The sequence below is a fragment of the Microcebus murinus genome, chromosome 29, assembly GCF_040939455.1.
Source record: "Microcebus murinus isolate Inina chromosome 29, M.murinus_Inina_mat1.0, whole genome shotgun sequence".
Classification (NCBI taxonomy): domain Eukaryota; kingdom Metazoa; phylum Chordata; class Mammalia; order Primates; family Cheirogaleidae; genus Microcebus; species Microcebus murinus.
Genome location: NC_134132.1, coordinates 4302415 through 4322697, shown reverse-complemented (window position 1 = coordinate 4322697; position 20283 = coordinate 4302415). Strand labels below are relative to the sequence as shown.

Genomic DNA, 20283 nt, shown 5'->3' with positions numbered 1-20283 from the left:
ACACAAAAGTTGTAATAATTACACATAAAAAATAGAATCACTTCAAGAATATCACAATCCTATTTTCATATCTTCCCCTCTTTCCTTAACCATGCCTTCTTGTCATTTAATTAATGACATTTTACCTTTTGGTTCTCCTAATTGCTACAATTATATTTCCTGGGCTTAGAAGGAACACTCCTCCCTCCCTCAAACACACACATTTCTATACTTTTTTATCATCCAAATAGCTCAAGAAAATCTGTCATCCTCCTTCCCTTCCCATTTTCCTTCCTTCCTTCTTTCCTTTCCCTCTTCCCCAACTCTAATAAAAATATCACATTATTCTCAATAAAACCCCTTTTATTTTGAAGTGGTATTTCAAGGACTAACACAACTTGATTCTTTTGCCCAACAATGTAGAATCTATGGTGAAGATGCAAACCAGACACAAATCTAGGATAGTATTTTGGCCAGTAATATGGCTGAGTGCTGTTCAGAATTAAAATTACACCAGAATGGAGCGCATATAAAAATGTCACAAAAGTCTATTTCTTTTTTCTTTCCTCTTCCCCGTAGTATATATTGGGGAAGGCACAGTAGGATTGTCTCATTCCATTATGGCATTAACCCAAAGTCTAGGATTCTGTCATCTAACTCTGGTTCAGATGTGGGTAAGACTCCCCTGTTGTGTTTCTTCTGGTCCATGATTCCTCTCAATCTAAGGACCTTGAACTAAAGAGAGAAATTTTCTGCCCCATATATATCCAACAAACTAATGATAGGCAGGCATCATGTAAATGTTATAAACACTACTGTTCAAAGGGAAAAAAACAGGGGAGGCAGCAGTCAGAGGCGTGTAGCAATTCAAATTCAGATGGGCACATGTTGCCAGTGCATAATACATTAGGGTTCAGACCGACTTCCTGGAAGTTGTTCAATGTTTCACGACTCCATTTGAGAGTCCAAAGACCTCTTGTTATTTTATATACTGCTTGTTCCTCTTAGGTCAAGATGATAAATAATTACATTTTAAAAACTATGTTTTTGTTTCATCAATTTATAAATCACTATATTATACAAAGCCACACCCACAATGTTTGAGATAAGCTCTCCTCAATATATTATCTATAGATATAAAATCTATATACAGTAGTCCCCCGTATTCACAAAAATATTTCTATGACCCCCAGTACATGCCTAAAATCATGAATAGTGCCAAATCCTATATATACAATTTTTATACATATATACCTATAACAATGTTTAATTTATAAATTAGGCACAGTAAGAGATTTACAACAATAGCTAATAATAAAATAGAACAATTACAACATTAAACTATAATAAAAGTTATATGAATGTTGTCACAGTCTCTCTCTCTCTCTCTCTCTCTCAAAATATCTTGTTTTACTGTTCTCGTCTATTTTCAGATTGCAGTTGACCACAGATAACTGAAACCATGGACAGTAAAACCATCCATAAAGGGGACTATTATATTTTCAGTTATTTTTTGCACCTTACTTCCCATCTCAATAAATAAAGTCCACTTTCTGCTTTAAGTCTTACCGCTCTACTTTAGACTTTGATTCTATTACCCTTCCTTTATATTCTAAAATACCACCTCATCAGTTTATTCTTCCCCCTTCCACCTTGCATATTCAATCGCTCCTTCTCAAATGAAGTTTTTCCCATATTTTTAAAAGATTTTTTGGTATTCAAACAGTGAATTATCTCATTCTAACTCAGGAAACTAGTAATATGTATATTATAGATAAAATAATTTTATCTATAATATATGCTTATTAATAATTCATTCTCAAATTATGTATAAAGAGAATTTACCTGAATTATATATAAAGTACCCAAAGAAACAAAAATAATTTGAAATTTAAAACTAATGAAATTAGCTCATTTTCAATAATAAAATATCTGTCATTTTGAATAAAGGTATAGAATAAACAAATCTGATCAATCTTTGCCCATACTCAGAATTATCTTGCATTTTAACAGCTCAGAGCATTTCTGAAAGTATAGAAAAACAGCAAAAAAATTACATGTTGACTACAGTAGCTTAACAGCACTCAGCAAGAGTGACGAACCGTATTTTGATAAACTTCATAGTACTACTGAAGCTAAAATATTACAAGTCACTGAGAAAACAGAATAAATAATCAGTTTTCACACTACAGTGATTTTTACATCAAAGGTATTACTTGTGTTTATTGAAAAAGTGAACAAAACTACCTTTCATGAGATATGTTCAATTAACTTCTAAGATAAATTATATTTGTTTCCTAAAGTAATTTCCTGTGGGAATGTGATGCAGAAATCACAATGTTATTTTCATGAGAAATGATCTATACTTTCTGAGTGAAATAAGTCTCAGTACCCAATAGGTTCCGCCTATGCATGTTGTGAATGCTATGCATTGCTGAGTCCATAATTTGTTTAAATATTTGGTGCCTAATAAAAAATTTTGCTGTAAATTTCTATTGTTTTTCTTCATTTAAAATTTGAATATAATTAAATCCTTTAAAATTTGAATATTTTGCTATAAAATTAAAACTATGTAAATTAAATTCTTTAAATTTTATTTGTAAAAAGTATTTACAATTCTTAAATACATTTTTGACTTACTATAAAGCAGCATATGTTCATGTAGAGAACACAATTAAAAAATTGAAAAGAAAAAAAATAGACCCTTTTGGTAAGCCTAAGGTTGTTACTCAAATACAGGCACACCTCATTTCACTGTGCTTTGCTTTATTTTGCTTCAAAAATATTGCTTTTTTTATAAATTGAAGGTGTGTGGCAATCCTGCATTGAGCAAATCTATTGGCACCATTTTTCTAACAGCATGTGCCCAATTAGTGTCACTTTTGTAATCCTTGCAATATTCAAAACTTTTTCATTATTATTATATCTGTTATGGTGATTTGTTATCAGTGGTCTTTGATGTTACTGCTATAACTGTTTTGGGGCACCATGAACCATGCCTGTATAAAATGGCAAACTTAATTGATAAATGTGTGTGTTCTGACTGCTCTACTTACTGGCCTTTCCCTCTCCTTAGGGAATAGGTTCTTCCTATTCCCTAAGACACAAAATATTGATATCAGGCCAATTAACAATCCTACAATAGCCTTTAACTACTCAAGTGAAAGGAAAAGCCACACATCTCTCACTTTAAATCAAAAGCTAGAAGTGATTAAGCTTTGTGAGGAAGGCATGTTGAAAGCCAAGGCAGGTGGAAAGCTAGTCCTCTTGTGCCAAACAGTTAGCCAGTGTAAATGCAGAAGAAAATTTCTTTAAGGAAATTAAAAATGCTATTCCAGTGAACACACAAATGATAAGAAAGTGAAACAGCCTTATTGCTGATGTGGAGAAAGTTTTGAGTGGTCCAAATAAAAGACCAAACCAGCCAAAACATTCACTTAAGAGAAAGACTAATCCAGAGCAAGGCCCTAATTCTTTTCAGTTCTTGAGGAAGAGAGGTGAGGAAGCTGCAGAAGAAAAGTTTCAAGCTAGCAAAGGTTGGTTTATGAGGTTTAAGGAAAGAAGCTGTCTCCATAAATAAAAGTGCAAGGTGAAGCAGCAAGCATTGATGCAGAAGCTGTATCAAGTCATCCAGAAGATATAGCTAAGGTAACTGATGACACTGGCTACACCAAATGACAGATTTTCAGTGTAGATGAAACAACCTTAAATTGGAAGAAGATACTGTCTTAATCGATTTGTGTTGCTATAAAGGAAAACCTGAGGCTGGATCATTTAAAAAGAAAAGAGGCTTATTTGATTCACAGTTCTACAGGCTGTACCAGAAGCATGGTGCCAGCAATTGCTTCTGCTGAGGGCTTCAGAAAGCTTTCAGTCATAGCAGAAGGCAAAGGGGACCAGGCATCACATGGCAAGAGGAAGGAAGCAAGACAGAGGAGCAAAATGCCATACTCTTTTTCAACCAGTTCTTACAAAAGTTAATAGAGCAAGAACTCACTCATTACCACAATGATGGCATCAAGCCATTCGTGAACAATCTGCCCCCATGATCCAAACACCTCCCACCAGGCCCCACCTCCACCACTGGGGATCAAATTTTAACACAAGATATGGAGAGGGCCAAATATCCAAACCATAGCAGACGACATCTAGGACTTTAATAGCTAAAGAGGAAAAGTCAATGCCTAGCTTCAACGCTTCAAAAGACAGTCTGACTCTCTTAATAGGGGATAATGCAGCTGGTGACTTTAAGTTAAAGCCAATGCTTATTGCTATTTACCATTCTGATAATTCTAGCATCCTTAAAAATTACCCTAAATCTATTGTGCCTGTGCTCAATAAATGGAACAACAAAGCCTGGAATACGGTACATCTGTTTACAGCATAGTTTGAATATTTTAAGCCCACTGTTGAGACCTACTGCTCAGGAAAAAAGATTCCTTTTGAAATGCTACTGCTCATTGACAATGCACCTGGTCATCTAAACACTCTTATGGAGATGAGATGTACAAGAAGATTAATGTTGTTTTCATACCTGCTAACACAACCTCCATTCTGCAGCCCATGGATCAAAAAGTTAATTTTGACATTCAAAACTTATAATTTAAGAAATATATTTTGTAAGACAATAGCTGTCATAGATAGTGAATCCTCTGATGGATCTTGGCAAGTAAATTAAGACTCTTTTGGAAAGGGTCTACCATTCTAGATGCCATTAAGAACATTCATGATTGATGGGAAGAGATCAAAATATCAACATAAACAAAAGTTTGGAAGAAGTTGATTCTGCCCTTCATGGATGACTTTGAAGGTTTCAAGACTTCAGTGGAAAAAGTAACTGCAGAAGTGGGGGAAGTAGCAAGAAAACTAGATGTGGAGCACGACGATGTGACTGAATTGCTGTAATCTCGTGATAAAACTTGAATGGATGAGGAGTTGCTTCTTATGGATGAGCAAAGAAAGTGGTTTCCTGAGATGGAATCCATTCCTGGAACAGACACTGTGAACATTGTTGAAATAACAACAAAGGATTGAGAATATTATATAAACTTAGTTGATAAAGCAGCAGCAGAGTTGGATAGGACTGATTCCAATTTTTTTTTTTTTTTGAGACAGAGTCTCACTCTGTTGTCTGGGCAAGATGACATGGCATCAGTCTAGCTCACAGAACCTCAAATTCCTAGGTTTAAGCGATCCTCCTGACTCAGCCTCCGGAGTAGCTGGGACTACAGGCATGTACCACAATGCCTGGCTAATTTTTTCTATATATTTTTAGTTGTCCAGATAATTTCTTTTTTTTTTTAAGAGACAGGGTCACTCTTGCTCAGGCTGGTCTCAAACTCCTGATCTCGAATGATCCTCCTGCCTCAGCCTCCCAGAGTGCTGGGATTAAAGGGATGAGCCACGGCTCCCTGCCCTGACTCCAATTTTGAAAGAAGTTCTAGTGTAGGTAAAACGCTATCAAATAGCATCACATGCTACAGATAAATATTTTATGAAAGAGTCAATTGATGCATCAAACTTCATTTTTGTCTTATTTTAAGATATTGCCACAGCCAACCCAACCTGCAGCAATCACCACCCTCATCAGTCAGCAGCCATCAACATCGAGGCAAGATCCTCCTCCAGCAAAAAAGATTAAGACTTGCTGAAGACTCAGATGATTGTTAGCACTTTTTAGTGATATAGAAAGTATGTACTTTTTAAAGACATAATGTTATTTCACATTTAATAGACTACAGTGTGGTGTTAGATACATTGGGAAACCAAAACAGTCATGTCACTTCCTTTATTGCTATATCAGTTTTATTTTGGTGGTCTGGAAACAAACCTAGCAATATTTCAAGGTATGCCTATATTATTTTCTCAATAAAGCCCTCCTTGATGACATTATTTGAAACTGATGCACAACCCACTCTAAACTCCCAACTCCCTTCTCCATCTTATTTCTCTCCATAACATGTATAAACACCTGGCTTTCTTTATTCTTTTATGTTTATTTCTTTTTATCTTTTATTTCTTTCCATTAATATATCAATCTATCTTTTTATTCATTTATTAAATGTCCTTGATATTTGAAATTAAGCTGTGTGAAACAAGAATGTTTATATTTTATTCACCACTGCATCACAAGTTCCTGGAACACAGTGCTTAATGCATAAGAGACTTTTAATACATATCTGTTAGTGATTGAATGGATGAATCCTATCTTGTTAGCAAGATCTTCCCAAGTTTAAAAATATATACACCATTTCTAAAACTATCATAAGATTCTGCTCAGTTGATGTATCAAAATGAACTAAACCCCATTTTCCTTTCCATTTTGGACATTTTAAACTTTACATTATTGCTGTTCTTTACTGAACATCCTTGATGTCTAAATTTTGGTCATAACATTAATTATTTTCTTAGGTTAATTCCAGAAGTAGAATTTTCGGGTCTAATGGCATGCATATTTGAAACATTTTGCCAACCTACCCTTGAGAAAGACTGATATCAATTTACATTTCCACCACAACATATGAGAGCTCTCAATTTTCCACATTCTCAACAATGATTTTACCCATATTCTTTTTGAATTTGCTGAGCATTCCCCACCCCACCCCCCAACACAGGCCACTATGAGAGAGAAAGTAATGTAAGTATTATACTGTTCCACTTATCATTTACCTGAGTTGGATCAATCACAAAATCATTTACATATCCATGAATTAAAGCTTGGTGTAATAAGAGGAGATTGCTTTATAATGTGATACACCTCATTTAATAATTTCTTCATTAAATGATTCTAATGTGTTTTTATTGGTCACACAACATTTAATGTTATATAGTATACTGATTGCAGATATGCTATTTCCCTCTTTGCTTTAGACTAATGAAAATGAGCTTTGTCCTCCTTAAATATATACAAAGAAAAGACTTCATTTATAAGTAAAACAAAACCACTTCATATTTGTTAATACAATTTCTAAAATAATTTTAAATGAATACATGGAAATAAAATGTTGAACGATTGAATGCATGTCCTATCATGAGAAGAAAACTATTCATACATTTATTAACCTCAGTTCTTAATACTTTTCCCTACAAATGTAAGATATTCAGTAATCAACTTTAATTTTCCAATTTTTCTATATATATAACTATAACAACATACATTTTCTTTAAGTGCTATAGAGTACTCAATTCTTCTTAGTAATGTCATGACCTAAATAACAAATATACATATCATGCTCTATAAATTAAGTCAAACACTCTTGCAATTTCATTTGTGTATATATACACATAGTACTAAAAAATAATTTTATGTGATGTAGAAGAAATTTTATATTCAACCAACAAAAGTCTTTTCCATTGGTATTAAAGCAAAATTACCAATGTCTAAATGAGAAATAAGAGGATAAAGAAACATTTTTTCTTATTTTATTTCTAAGAATATATGATATGAAAGGATATCATTCATAAGATAAACACTGATACAAAGTACATAACAAATATGACTACTATCACTATCTTTTGATTATGTAATTATTTTTTTTTAAATATTTTAATATATTAGTTATCCTAAGCAAAAGTTAGATGTTGTTAAGAATTGAAACAGAAATGGGCTATTTTCATTTTAGAGCATAAAACCACATTAATATATATATTAAAAAGAATCAAGAATTCCTGGTCATATTAATCAATAAAAAACTGACCTAAGTAAAAAATCAATTAAAAATTAGAAATCTATTTAGAGAGTTGATAATATTACACTTGAATATCTTTTCCTTTAATGGATCAATGTAACAGAATTAAGACAAAGAAAGGGAAGTTAAACTTCAATTACCAAAATGAAGCATGATAGTAATTGAATTGGCCCTGGGCACTGTTAAATCTATGTTAAATCCATATTTTGGACTATATACCTTAAGATAGCAGATTAAATTTAAAAGAATGAACAATTCTATAATCACTACAATATCTGTACATCAGAGAAAATCAAATTTCATCATGGTATTAGATAATAGCTTCAGAAATCCATATGGCTTCTTCTAATGTGTTCATTATAGAGGCATGTGGGATTTCTGTTATCATTCCTTTGAAGTATGGCCACTTTAAGATGCACAATGGCAAACTTGATGAATTGCTGGTATTAACCAATGTGATAAACTCTTTTCATTTAGCACACTGTCTACTCCATAGTTGTACAGTGATTTTGACAGTTACTATGGCTTTGACTTCCAAATAATAACTGTCTTCATAATGACATATTCTTTTAGAAGCTAGTGTTGGCTTAACATTAAGAAGAAACATGTTTCATATTATGATAAGATTTTATACTTAAAAGGAGCTTCAGAGGTTCTGAAAATTACTTTGAAATACAGTCTTATTAATCTTTTGTACTCTCATGAGAGACAAGTAGGTGACAAATATTATTTTAATTTTGGAAAATAGAAACTAATGAAACAATTAGCCAATTTACTTGCCCTAGGCTAAATACCGAATCAATGGAAAGTCACAGTGTCAATCCTGGCACTTAACTGAAACTTAGTTTTCATTCCATTTATAAGAATTTTTATGCAGAGGAGAGCAAAGGCAGAGAGATAAAAAAAAAAATCAGGAAATATGAAGCTCAACATTATCTACTTCAAGAGACTCTGATATGAATATTTATTTGTTATTTGCTTGATTGTGCTTGATGATGGTTATGGTACTGGAACTTCAAAGAACTAATTTCCCCAGGTGACCACATACAGATTGTAGCCAGGGACACACAAAAGCAATTTGAACTATGACAAAGCTAAAACCTGAAAAAATTAACAATAGTGCAATAACTCAAGAGAAGACAAAGAAAATAAGAAAAGTCAAATTCAACTTAAAATGGATCTTTAAGCTGGTAATATGTCTGACTCTTACAAGACAATGAAAAACAAAGCAAGCCTCTATGGATCTCAAGCTCTCTAAGTATTCTCATTTGTTAGACAGGTTACATTCTCCTGCTTTGGTTTTTTATTAAAAACTCTGGGAAAAAGAGAGTTTCTTCATTCTGTTTCATGTTTTTGTTCATGTTCTCACACAGATTCAGTACAACAGTTTGGTTTTTTTAGTGGTAATACATTTATAAATTACCCTTAAAAACTAATGTTCCTCTTCTCTATCTAGTTTCCCTATGTAAAATAGCATACTGATTTCTGATTTATCTTCATTACCAGGGAAAATTAGTTCTTACATTCATTTTTAGACCAAGAATGCCATTTCTAATAGTTGAACCAATCCAAATTTTAAAAATCAAAATGATTTTTAGAATTTTAAATACTCAAATAAATGTTTACTTTCTATATAGCTGCTTTCTTGATACTTGAGGAAAATAAAAATAATTCCATGCAACTGACATGATGTGTATCTTCTATATGACTGATTGTCCAAATCAAGTAAAGTGCTTTGCTCCTTTAACAACATTAGTATATTACAAGTTTTGGTTTCTGTTTTTTTTTTTTTTTTTTTTTTTTGAGACAGAGTCTCGCTTTGTTGCACAGGCTAGAGTGAGTGCCATGGCGTCAGCCTAGCTCACAGCAACCTCAAACTCCTGGGCTCAAGCAATCCTGCTGCCTCAGCCTCCCGAGTAGCTGGGACTACAGGCATGCGCCACCAAGCCTGGCTAATTATATATGTATATATTAGTTGGCCAATTAATTTCTTTCTATTTATAGTAGAGACGAGGTCTTGCTCTTGCTCAGGCTGGTTTCAAACTCCTGACCTCGAGCAATCCGCCCACCTCGGCCTCCCAGAGTGCTAGGATTACAGGCTTGAGCCACCGCGCCCGGCCTACAAGTTTTGGTTTCTTCCCTGATAAAATGCTAGATGGCTTTATTGGCTTTAGTAAAATTGGTAAAATTGTCTTTGGTAAAATTAAGAAACATAAAACCCCAACAAATCTTACATTTGGAAAAAAATATTTCAAATCTTTCACTGAATAAGTACTTTGCTTTTTGTTTCTTGACCTACACAGTTAAATGAAGCATAGTAAATGTAGATGTGTTTTTAAAATTATGGTAAATCCTTAATGTCATGGATAGGTTCTTAGAAACATCAAGCATAAGCAAACCAATGTACAGTGGGTCCTCGAATAACATTGTGTACTTCAACATCATTTTGTTATAACATCGATGAGGAGAAAAGTGATTTCATCATATGTCGTATTGCTTAAAGTCACAGTTTCCAAGAACCTATCCATGACTATAACTATCTTAATATGGAAACCTTAGTTCTTTTTCCACATGGTTTTTAAAAGACAATCTAGACTTACCTGGACCATCAGGCATACCTCCCACATATCGAGGAGCTGCACTAAGAAAGGAGGAATGTCTTCTCTTGGCCACTAAACTACGAGGTGGCATGTATTTATGTGCAACTTGGGATATGTCATATGCTTTTTGAATATCATAGTAGCCTGGTGCTGGAGTAATCTAGAAAAAAATTTAATGGATGAGCATAAATATATAGAAAATATCCAAGAAAATAGATTTACATTAAGCAATGTTATAAATAGAAAAATATCAAAACTTTCACTCATTATTCATTAAAATAGAAATCTTAAAGAGGATTTCTAAATCTATGTCCTTCTAATAAAAAGTATAAATTCACTCATCAAAATTAAAGTAAAATAAACAGAATTATGAAATTTAGGACCATATTCTTTAAAAAAAACAGCCATCATGATATAGATCAAACTCTCATATTCAAATTTAATAAAAATCTTAATTCATACAGGAATGACAACAATGATTATCTGTTTTCATAACCAGCAAATCGTTCTTGCTCTACTGTTCTATGTAAGTATACTTTACTTATTCTACAAAATGAGATTGCTTATTTCATTTTTAATAGATTTCAATTAAAGTAAAATGTTTCCCATTCCATCGTTCATCATTCTTTATATGATCTAAAGTTATAGTAACATTTTTAATCAATATAAACCAACATGGATATTAACTAAAATAATAATTTTAAATTACATTTAACTTATTAAATATAAATGCCATATTTTTTGGACAATTAATGCCTTAAACAATTACCTAATTATCTCAATGAAAACTTTTTAAAACTCATTATCCTCAAATTATTTTAAAATAACATATTCTTTCAAAATTGGTTCACATGTATTATGTTTAAAGACCAAAACTATTTAAGTTTTAATGATTTCCTGATAGTTAGGAGACTGTTATAATTAAAGGTATAGACTCTTGCACTAGATTTCCTGGTTTCTAAATATTTGCTGCTTACTTGCTATATGATCTTAGGAAAACCACTTAACCTCTCTGATTCTCAGTTTCATCATACATAAAATGAGAAAATGATAGTATTTAGGTTATAAGGTTATTGTGATGATTAAATTAGTTAAAACAAGTAAAGTGCATATATTGGTACCTGTTTCCAGTGCGTTAAGCTAATCTTACTATTCTATAAAAGCTAATTTCAATGAAAAAATAAACAATGCTAAAGAATCTGGGTTTGAGCTAATAGGGAAGTAATTTAAGTTTCAGATAAATCAAACACATTTGGATGCTGAAAAAGCATACTTTTGACATCTCTCTAAGAGCCATACTTTATAAAACACACTTTCTTTTGCATATGCTAACAAAATTATCTTCTACTTCTGAAGAATCACATAATATGGTAAGAGTACTGATAATGACTAGGGTAGGAGATTCTTACACAAAACCCCACATTTCTGATTTGAGTCCAGTATTAAACACCAAAGTCACAATAGACAAGTCCTCTAAGAAATGCCAGCAGAAGTTTTCTTCTTGCCTGCGTCAAGAGTATGAATAGTAAAGGTAGGCTGTGGATGAGCAATAGTAGTAGTATTTCCATAAATGACTTGTATGTGTTTTAAGGCGGCCTCTGTGGTATGTGAAAGAAAAGTGAACACACAAATAAATTATGAATGCACAACATTTCCAGAGTACTTATTATTATACTACTATAGATTTTGTGCCTACTATATATTTTAACTGTTTTATCAGGAACTATTATTCTTTCTGCTTCCCTTAACACACTCTGCCTGGTATAACCACCTATTCTAGTGCCTAGACTAGATATGCTAGATAGGTTTAGCTACTGACACACATTAATTTTTTTCATTTTAATAACATTTATTTTGTCCAATATATTCAAAATATTATTTTAACATGTAATCAATATTTTAAACATTATTAGAGAGATATTAAGAGTTTACATTGTTTTCTTCATACAAGTCATCAAAATATAATGTGTATTTTACACTCACTACCTTTCTCAATTCAGACTAGGTACATTTCAAGTTTAAAGCAGCAAATATTAATAACAAGCTTCTTTCTCAAGATAGTTGCCATATTTTGTATCTAAATGTGACAGAAAGCTACAACTGAAAACATGTGAACAGAGAAGAAAAGGAAGGAACCTCCAGGCTTTCAATCAAAAACACAGAAAGGAAAAAGTAAATAAATAAAACAGGCAACCTGAAGGTGGGTGCAGGACCACAAAGACAGAACGGAATCTGTCTTGTGCTTAGGAGGCAAACTCTCACTAGGAAAGGAGCCTACAACTACTAGCAATAAGTATATGACAGAAATTCACACAACACATTAGAGTTAAAATTCTAAGCAATGAACTATTTCCTCTTTCAAATTATAGAATAAATGTTCTTCCATTTATGTATATGTGTGTGTAACTTGTAACTTGTAGCTGCTATTTCACAGCTAAATATATTATACTCTAAAATTTTATTTCAAAATCCCATATATATAATCTAAAAAGTCATAATTTCTTTTATAATGAAGCTTGTTGTATCAGTGAAATGATTTAAGATTTCAATCAAGCATTCAATAAAAGCTTTCGATCAAAATTTTTAATCAAATATATATGGTGAAAACCTTTAGAGGCTATAAAAGTACTGAGGTTTGCAATAAATATACAGAAAACTTTTTTAAAAATGATTCACCAATATGTTTATCCAAGTTGCTTAATTTTGGTTTTATAATGAAAAAAGGCATTTGGGGTGATAATCAAATTACCATCTTGCATGTTGCAAATTATAGATACAAATATGTTATCTTTGCCATTTTTCAGCACTCCTAATACTCATCATTGTAAACATATGTCTCTTAAAATATATGACTTGGAAAATAATGTGTTATTTTAAAAAGAAAAAAAATTGTATTAGAGATATGAAATTATACTGTTAATTGCAAGTGATAGACAAAAATAGAAAATATTGATTTTATTTTCTACCCTCTCCTGGCACATTGGAAAATGCCCTTTAACCTAATGCTGTTTTATAAAAGGAACTAGAATTATTAGCTATACCATGATACTTCAAGGCTCAGAACAACAAAAAGTGCTGACAGATGAAATTGTATAAGCAATAAAACCATTGACTTCACCTAATTTCTCAACATAACATTATACAAGTCATATTTGAATCACAAATTTCCAGTTGTTTGCTAGACATTTCTACTTCATTATCCTCAGATAGCCTTAAAATAAAATTTATTATCTCCCATTGTCCCCAACAACCAAACCATCTAGTCTTTCTCACCTACTTACAGTAATTCCTTATTTAGCCAGGCTTGAAAATACAAAACTGGCTTTTACTTTTCTTCACCTTTCTCTCCTGTATCTAAAAATCACCAAGGTTACAGGTATTGAACGTTCCTTTTTCTCGCCTTATATCTTTCTATTCTTTACTACCAAAAAGATCCTGGAATGAGCTCTAAAATACTTATTACTTGATAATTGTACTAATTTTCTATTTCACCTTTAGGTCTTCAAGTCCCAAATCATTTGCATGCAAGTGTACAATAAGTTATTGTGCTAAAACATGACTGCTGGAAACCCTCATCAGCTCCCCAGTGCCTATGGAAAAAAATTTCAGAAAACTCTCCTTTGCTGTCAAAATCATTTTCAATTTTATGCAAATTTACAATTGTAAAACTCACTTGAATTGGAACCTCTTTCATAAAGCATTCTTGACCACCAAAGCTAGAAATAATATCCCTCACTTCTGAATTAGTTTATTACGTATGGCTTGCATAAACACATAAGTAGTACATTAAACAAATATACCACATATATTTGAACATTTATTACTTTGTCAATATAAGGGCCTGAAGAGAATGAAGCTGTCTGATGAGAAGGAAGGCAGATGTCCTCAAATAAGAGTCTATTTACCCCACAAATTTTCAGATTAATTTTTCCATTATTCTCCACAATTAATGAAAACTGGCCATAGGAATCCAGGGGATTCGGGGCTCCACAATATCAACAGGCCTTGTCATGCTTTATGTGACACATTGAGATTTTGATCCTCATTCCTTATATTCTAAAGACATTAACCATAGTAACTGTCATAAGATTTTCATTTCAAAATTGAAGAAAGGAAAGGGTAAAAGGCAAAAATTGTTTAAGAGATAAAACATCCTTCTCTAAGGGACTTTTCTGGAAGCCTAATCTAGTAACTTCTGCTTTCTTTGCATTGGTTAAAACTGTGTCAAATAACTACCCTATAGCTACAAGAAAAACTGAAAAAAAGTAGTTGCTTTACCTGGGTACGTTGTTCTCCTAAATAAAATTGGGTTATGTTAGGAAGAAATAAGAAAAGAACGAAAATTGGGTAGGAAACTATTAATAATAGTCTCGGTCTTAATTGCTCTCTGCCTTTGAGGGCATTAGGACTGCAAAAAGTTAACCCACTTCAGATTCTATCCGGAATACTGGACTACTTCTGTCAAAAGCATTTGGATGCATGGCTTCTTGACTTTATTCTCTATTCTTGCTCATCTTTTAGATCTCAAATATTTCCTGAATCCATTCACTCTTTCAGTTCTGACATGCTTTCAGAATACACAGCTCTTAACTCTGTGGCAGTTAATACACTTGCATTTAAACAAGTCTTTAATTATTTGTTTGATGTCATCCATCCCCATAGAAAATGTAAGCTCCTTGAGCATTCAGAAAGCCTCTGTTTTGTACATCATTGTATCTCCAGTGATGGAAAGTGCCTTTGCACACAATATGTAATCAGTGAATATTTTTAAATCAGTGAGTGAATATACGAGTCAATGAATGAGTGAATGAATCTTTCAGTATCTGTCTACCTCAAAGCCTTCTCTCCCACGTTTAGCTTTATTGCTGAGTTGCCCCATAACAGTAGGGCTGAAACTATACCTTGAAAGTATTTTCAACTCATACATACAATGCCTAAATGTGCCTCACATAGAAGCAGTTCTATATTAAATGTATGTTGTCTAAACATTTTTCAAATATAGTTTTCCCTAAAGATGTTCTTATTTATAATAAAGGTAGATATAATTTATAATCTAAGCAATGATGTAGAAGTATAAATATGTCCATGCAAATTTTGATCAAAGACTAATTTTCACAAAATTATCACAGTGTGTCTGCAGGTAGTTAAATTTGATTAATATCTTATGTGAGATGCATTTTCTTCTCTTTGCTATCAAAAAAGTAGACTTTTACTGTTAATGCTTGAATTTTCATATTCACCTTTGACATTGGGTTTACAGAAAAAAAACTGTATCTCAGCAAATTAAAGTAAAACACATGAACAGAAATGGCCTATATAACCTTTCTCTTCCTGCAAATGCTAATGCTACTGAAGCGGAAAAAAACAGAGATTATTGCCAATTATCATAGCTCTAATTGACATGATATCCTTTTTTCAGAGCTTTACTTTTAATCCAAAAGTTAATTCTTTTGTAATGTTGAATGCAAAAGGAAGAAAGTGATTCTTTAAAAAGGAAGTAATTGCTCCCAGTACCAGTTGGACAGATTTGGATAAGGTACTATAATAAAAATCATCTTGATATACTTAGAAGTAAATTTTGAATGTTAGTCATGAGGGATGTGTGAATTTCAATAGCAGAGTTGGGAAAACTGTTCATTAATCCTAAAGAATGAGTATGAGTAAGATTCCAAATAATTTGGTATGTTCATACTTTTTAAAACAAATGAATCCTATTGTTATCTACTTATGTTCAGTATGGAAACAACTAATACTTATATAAAAATGGGGGTCATTTCAAAGTAGTGCTACTGGAGCACCACAGAACCTGAAGTCAAAATTGCTGGGTTATATTCACAGTCTATTATTAACCTTAAGAAGGTCCTCAGGAACCTCGCCCACGCATTTTATCCCTCTCCCACCAGGATGTATGTTGAAAGTCACTGTGCAGAAGGCATTTCTCTATATTCTTCTTCCTATGAGATTGCCAGTGAGATGAGTTATAGATCTATTCATATTTGGAAGCTGTCTCCACCATAGTAAGGCTAAGAATGATCTGCAGCCTTGCTTTTTGTAAGCTATAAATATTTTGGCATCCCATTATCTACTTCAAAAATAGTTATGATTATATCTGGACAGAGATGAGTAGAGGTGATAACAGGGAGGAATACATTATGAAAAAGATACAGAGAAAGGAGAAAAAGCAAGGTAATTAAGACAAAGGAGCTATGAATAGGAAAAGAACATTGTCTAGGCAGAGAAAGAGGTAGGAAGTTCCAATAATGTTAACCATACTATGTTTTCCATTTTATGACACATAGACTGGAAATCTCAATAGCAAAAGGCAAATTATACATTTGAAATATAGGAAACTTAATTATTCTCCCCTAATGTTCCTATAAATATCTTTTCTAATGAATGAAATATATTTTAATATATTTCTTCTTCCAGATTTATAGTGCTTATATAACACTAAAGAATTGTGCAAGTTAGCTTATATTTAGTGTCAAATTTAATAGCACATTTCTCAGTGACACTAAATGGTTGTTGATTGAATGAAGAAACAAAACAAGCAGAATAAAACATTAAATAAAAGGGCTCTAAGGGTGCTATTACCTTTAGGTACTATTTTCCATAATCACATATTTAAAGACTATAGCCATCTAAAAACATCTAAAATATTTGTTACCTTTGTAAGGATAAAGAAAACAATCATCTAAAATAAAAGGGTGAATATCCTTACTTCTCTTAAAAATTTGGGTATACAGTTTCCCTTCTAGTATAAACAAAATATCACATAAGTGATACTGTTTTTAAATGCTACACTATATTAGTATTGGCTTATCAGTATAACAACAAAAATGTTTAGCCTTTCTTAAGCACTGGAATTAGTATCTACCAGTTGTAAAGATTATGGGCTCTAAAACTATGCTGCTGGGGTTCAAGCCCTGACTCAACTTCTTTGCTGGGCAAATTATATATTTCAATTTTCTCATGTGTAAAATGAGTATAATAATAATAATAATGTTCTTCCCTCCTTGGTTGTAAAGAAAGATTGAATGAGTTAATATATGTATAACACAAGAGTGCCAGGCACATAGGTGATAATACTACCCAGTGAGGTCCAAGCACAGAGCACTGGAGAATTCCAAAGGTGTCCTGCTAGTGTCTCCTCTCCACAGAGTCTGCCATCCTGTGCCACAACTTGTGTTCCTCTGTACGCCATCCCACTCTCCATGGACATACACATGTAAATACTGTGTGAATTCTAGGACTATACATTAGTTTCCATTCTCGAGAGTCTTATAAATAGAATCATATATTTAATAATACTTTGTTTCTGGCTTCCTTTGCTCAGCATGATTTTTAAATTCACTCATGTTATTGTGTATACTCATATGTTATGTAGTAAATGTGTCTCCCCAAAATTCCTATGTTGAATCCCCTAATCCCCAATGTGAGAGGATTTAGAAACGGGGCTATTAGTCCCCTCATGATGGGATTAGTGATCACTTATCAGAAGACATAGCCATGACTCAAGCATTACAAAAGCGATCCATGTAACCAAAAATATTTGGACCTCCTTAATATTTTGAAATTTAAAAAAATAAAAGTAAATTGAAATTAAAATTTAAAAAAAGAGATATGAGAGAGATAGTCATTCTCACTCTGCCATGTGGGGACATAGCAAAAAGACTCCTTGACCTTCCCAGCCTCTAGATTTGTGAGAAATAAATGCCTATTATTTAAGTCATCCATTCTACAGTATTTTGTTATAGCTGCCTGACCTAAGACGCTATATTTCATTTATTTTAATTGCTGAAGAGTATTCCATCATAAGGATATACTAGTCTGTTGATCATTCACCAGTTAAAAATTTAGATTGTTTCCGGTTTGGTATTAATAATGATGATTTTGGTTTATAACACTGCCATAAACATTTGCCTAATGTCTCTGTGTGGATATTTGTTTTTATTTCTCTTGAATAAACACCTAGGAGTGGAACATCTGGGTCAATGGTAGGTGAACTTTTAACTATTCGACTTTTGAAAAAACTGCCAAACTGTTTTCCAAAGTGGCTGTACATAAACATCTTTTTATATACTTATTTATATTGCAGCTACATTGATAATGTTTACATATTTTCTTCTAAAAGCTAAATACCTCTGAAATGCTGAACTAAGAAAAATAAAGATCAAGGCCTAATGACTTTCAAAAAACAAAATGAAGAAAAACCATTGAGAATCCATTATGACATTAAATTATAGGTAAAACATACATATAAATTTTAAAAGGAATCATTCCAGATAATATAAAAATTATGTTCCACAGAAATGTTTTATGACATTAATTCTACTTTTGGATGAAGTTCTTCCAGAAGAAAGATAATAGCTATCTATGAGTCCCCAATTGTGATAGGGGATTGGAACATAATAAGGTGATAAGGGTGTTTGTTTAGAACTATAAATTTTGATGAGACATAAATGGACAGAAATTATAATTAGTATGTAAAATATTAAGAATTTATAAGGCAAAATGTTTTATGCCATAATTGGACTCTAATATGTCTAATATTTTTCTTACTGCTTTTTCCCAGCATTAAATCTTCAGATCAACATTGTTTTGTCTTTCTTTCATTTTACAGTCTTGTAAATACATAACAAAATATTGTTAAAGTATTTAAGACATGGCATAATATGGAAATGGTGACAACTGAAAAAAATAAAAGACACTTTGAGAAACAACCTTATACATAGGATAAAGAGAGAAATTAAATAGAAATGAAAGTGAAAAGTTAACTTCATTAAAAATTTAGCCATTACACAGATATCTATTTCACTGTGGCAAGCCATCAAAATAATTATGATTCCATGAACACAATCTAATCTCAAGTGAATGCTAAAAAGTCTGTCTTCCAATTAGCACATTAGTGGGACTTGCTTAATTAAATCAATTGAATACCAGTAGAAGAAAAGCCCCCTAAGTGTGCACTCTGAGACTCATATGAAGAAACAGATGTAATCATGTATTTACAATGCACATTAGGAAATTGTTGGCAAATGGTATGTGATTTCCTTCTTGTATATAGCAAATCAAAGGTCTATGAAAGGTCTTAAGCCCTAGTGGAAATGCTCAAATCTCCAAATTTAGATTTTAAAAATCTATGCTTTTAATGCTTCTTTTATAATTAAACAATGATGTCTTAAAAGCATATTTTAAGAATTGGATGTGGGACCATAAAAATGAGTAAATTAATTTTCTAAATATAAATGCCACATTAGAAGGTAATTATAAAGTCCTCAGAGATATTGATCATTAAATTACATGCTGCTTCCTTTGTTTTCTAGTGTTTAGGGAATGCTTTACTTTTCTTTGAATATCTTTTCCATACTAATCATAAAATACATTTAAAAGTTAAGGATTTCTACTCTGTATAAGTTTTAAACACATTTTAAACAGTTTTTAAAAGTCTTTTAAGGGAAGATGAAACAATTAGTAGAATGCATAAAATCCCAGTTTTTCTTATTGTTACTATTTAAATAATATTTCATACAATCTTGCATTTTATCTAGATGAGAATTCTGAATGTATTTATTTTCTGCAAAGAGACTTCTGCATTCTCTCAGCCTGAAAATAAGCAAGAGAGAATCGAGAAAATTTGGAAAATGATGCAACAGAATTTAAAACATGCATAAAATTTCTCATAAAATATCTTTTGCATTTTAACATTTATTTTTACTTATTTTTAATTGAAAAATAATAACTGTATATTTATGGGGCACAATGTGATACATTGTGGAAAGAGTCAATGAAACAAACCAACTTAGCACTTTTTGTGGTAAAAACATTAAAAATCTATTCTTTTAGCAATTTTATTTTATTATTATTTTTTTGATTTTTGATACAGAGTCTCACTGTGTTGCCAGGGCTAGAGTGCCGTGGTGTCAGCCTAGCTCACAGCAACCTCACACTCCTGGGCTCAAGCGATCCTCCTTCTTCAGTCTCCCAGGTAGCTGGGACTACAGGCATGCACTACC

At 32.2% G+C, this 20283-nt stretch overlaps 1 protein-coding gene across 2 annotated transcripts in view; it reads right to left on the bottom strand.

Annotated features, from left to right (window-relative positions):
- STPG2 (sperm tail PG-rich repeat containing 2) overlaps positions 1-20283 on the bottom strand; it is a 349955-nt gene that overhangs the window by 216434 nt on the left and 113238 nt on the right. For both annotated transcript variants that reach the window (XM_075998692.1, XM_012763612.3), the window contains one exon: positions 10268-10427. In XM_075998692.1, the coding sequence (XP_075854807.1) occupies positions 10268-10427 (160 nt within the window). The remainder of the gene's footprint in view (positions 1-10267; positions 10428-20283) is intronic.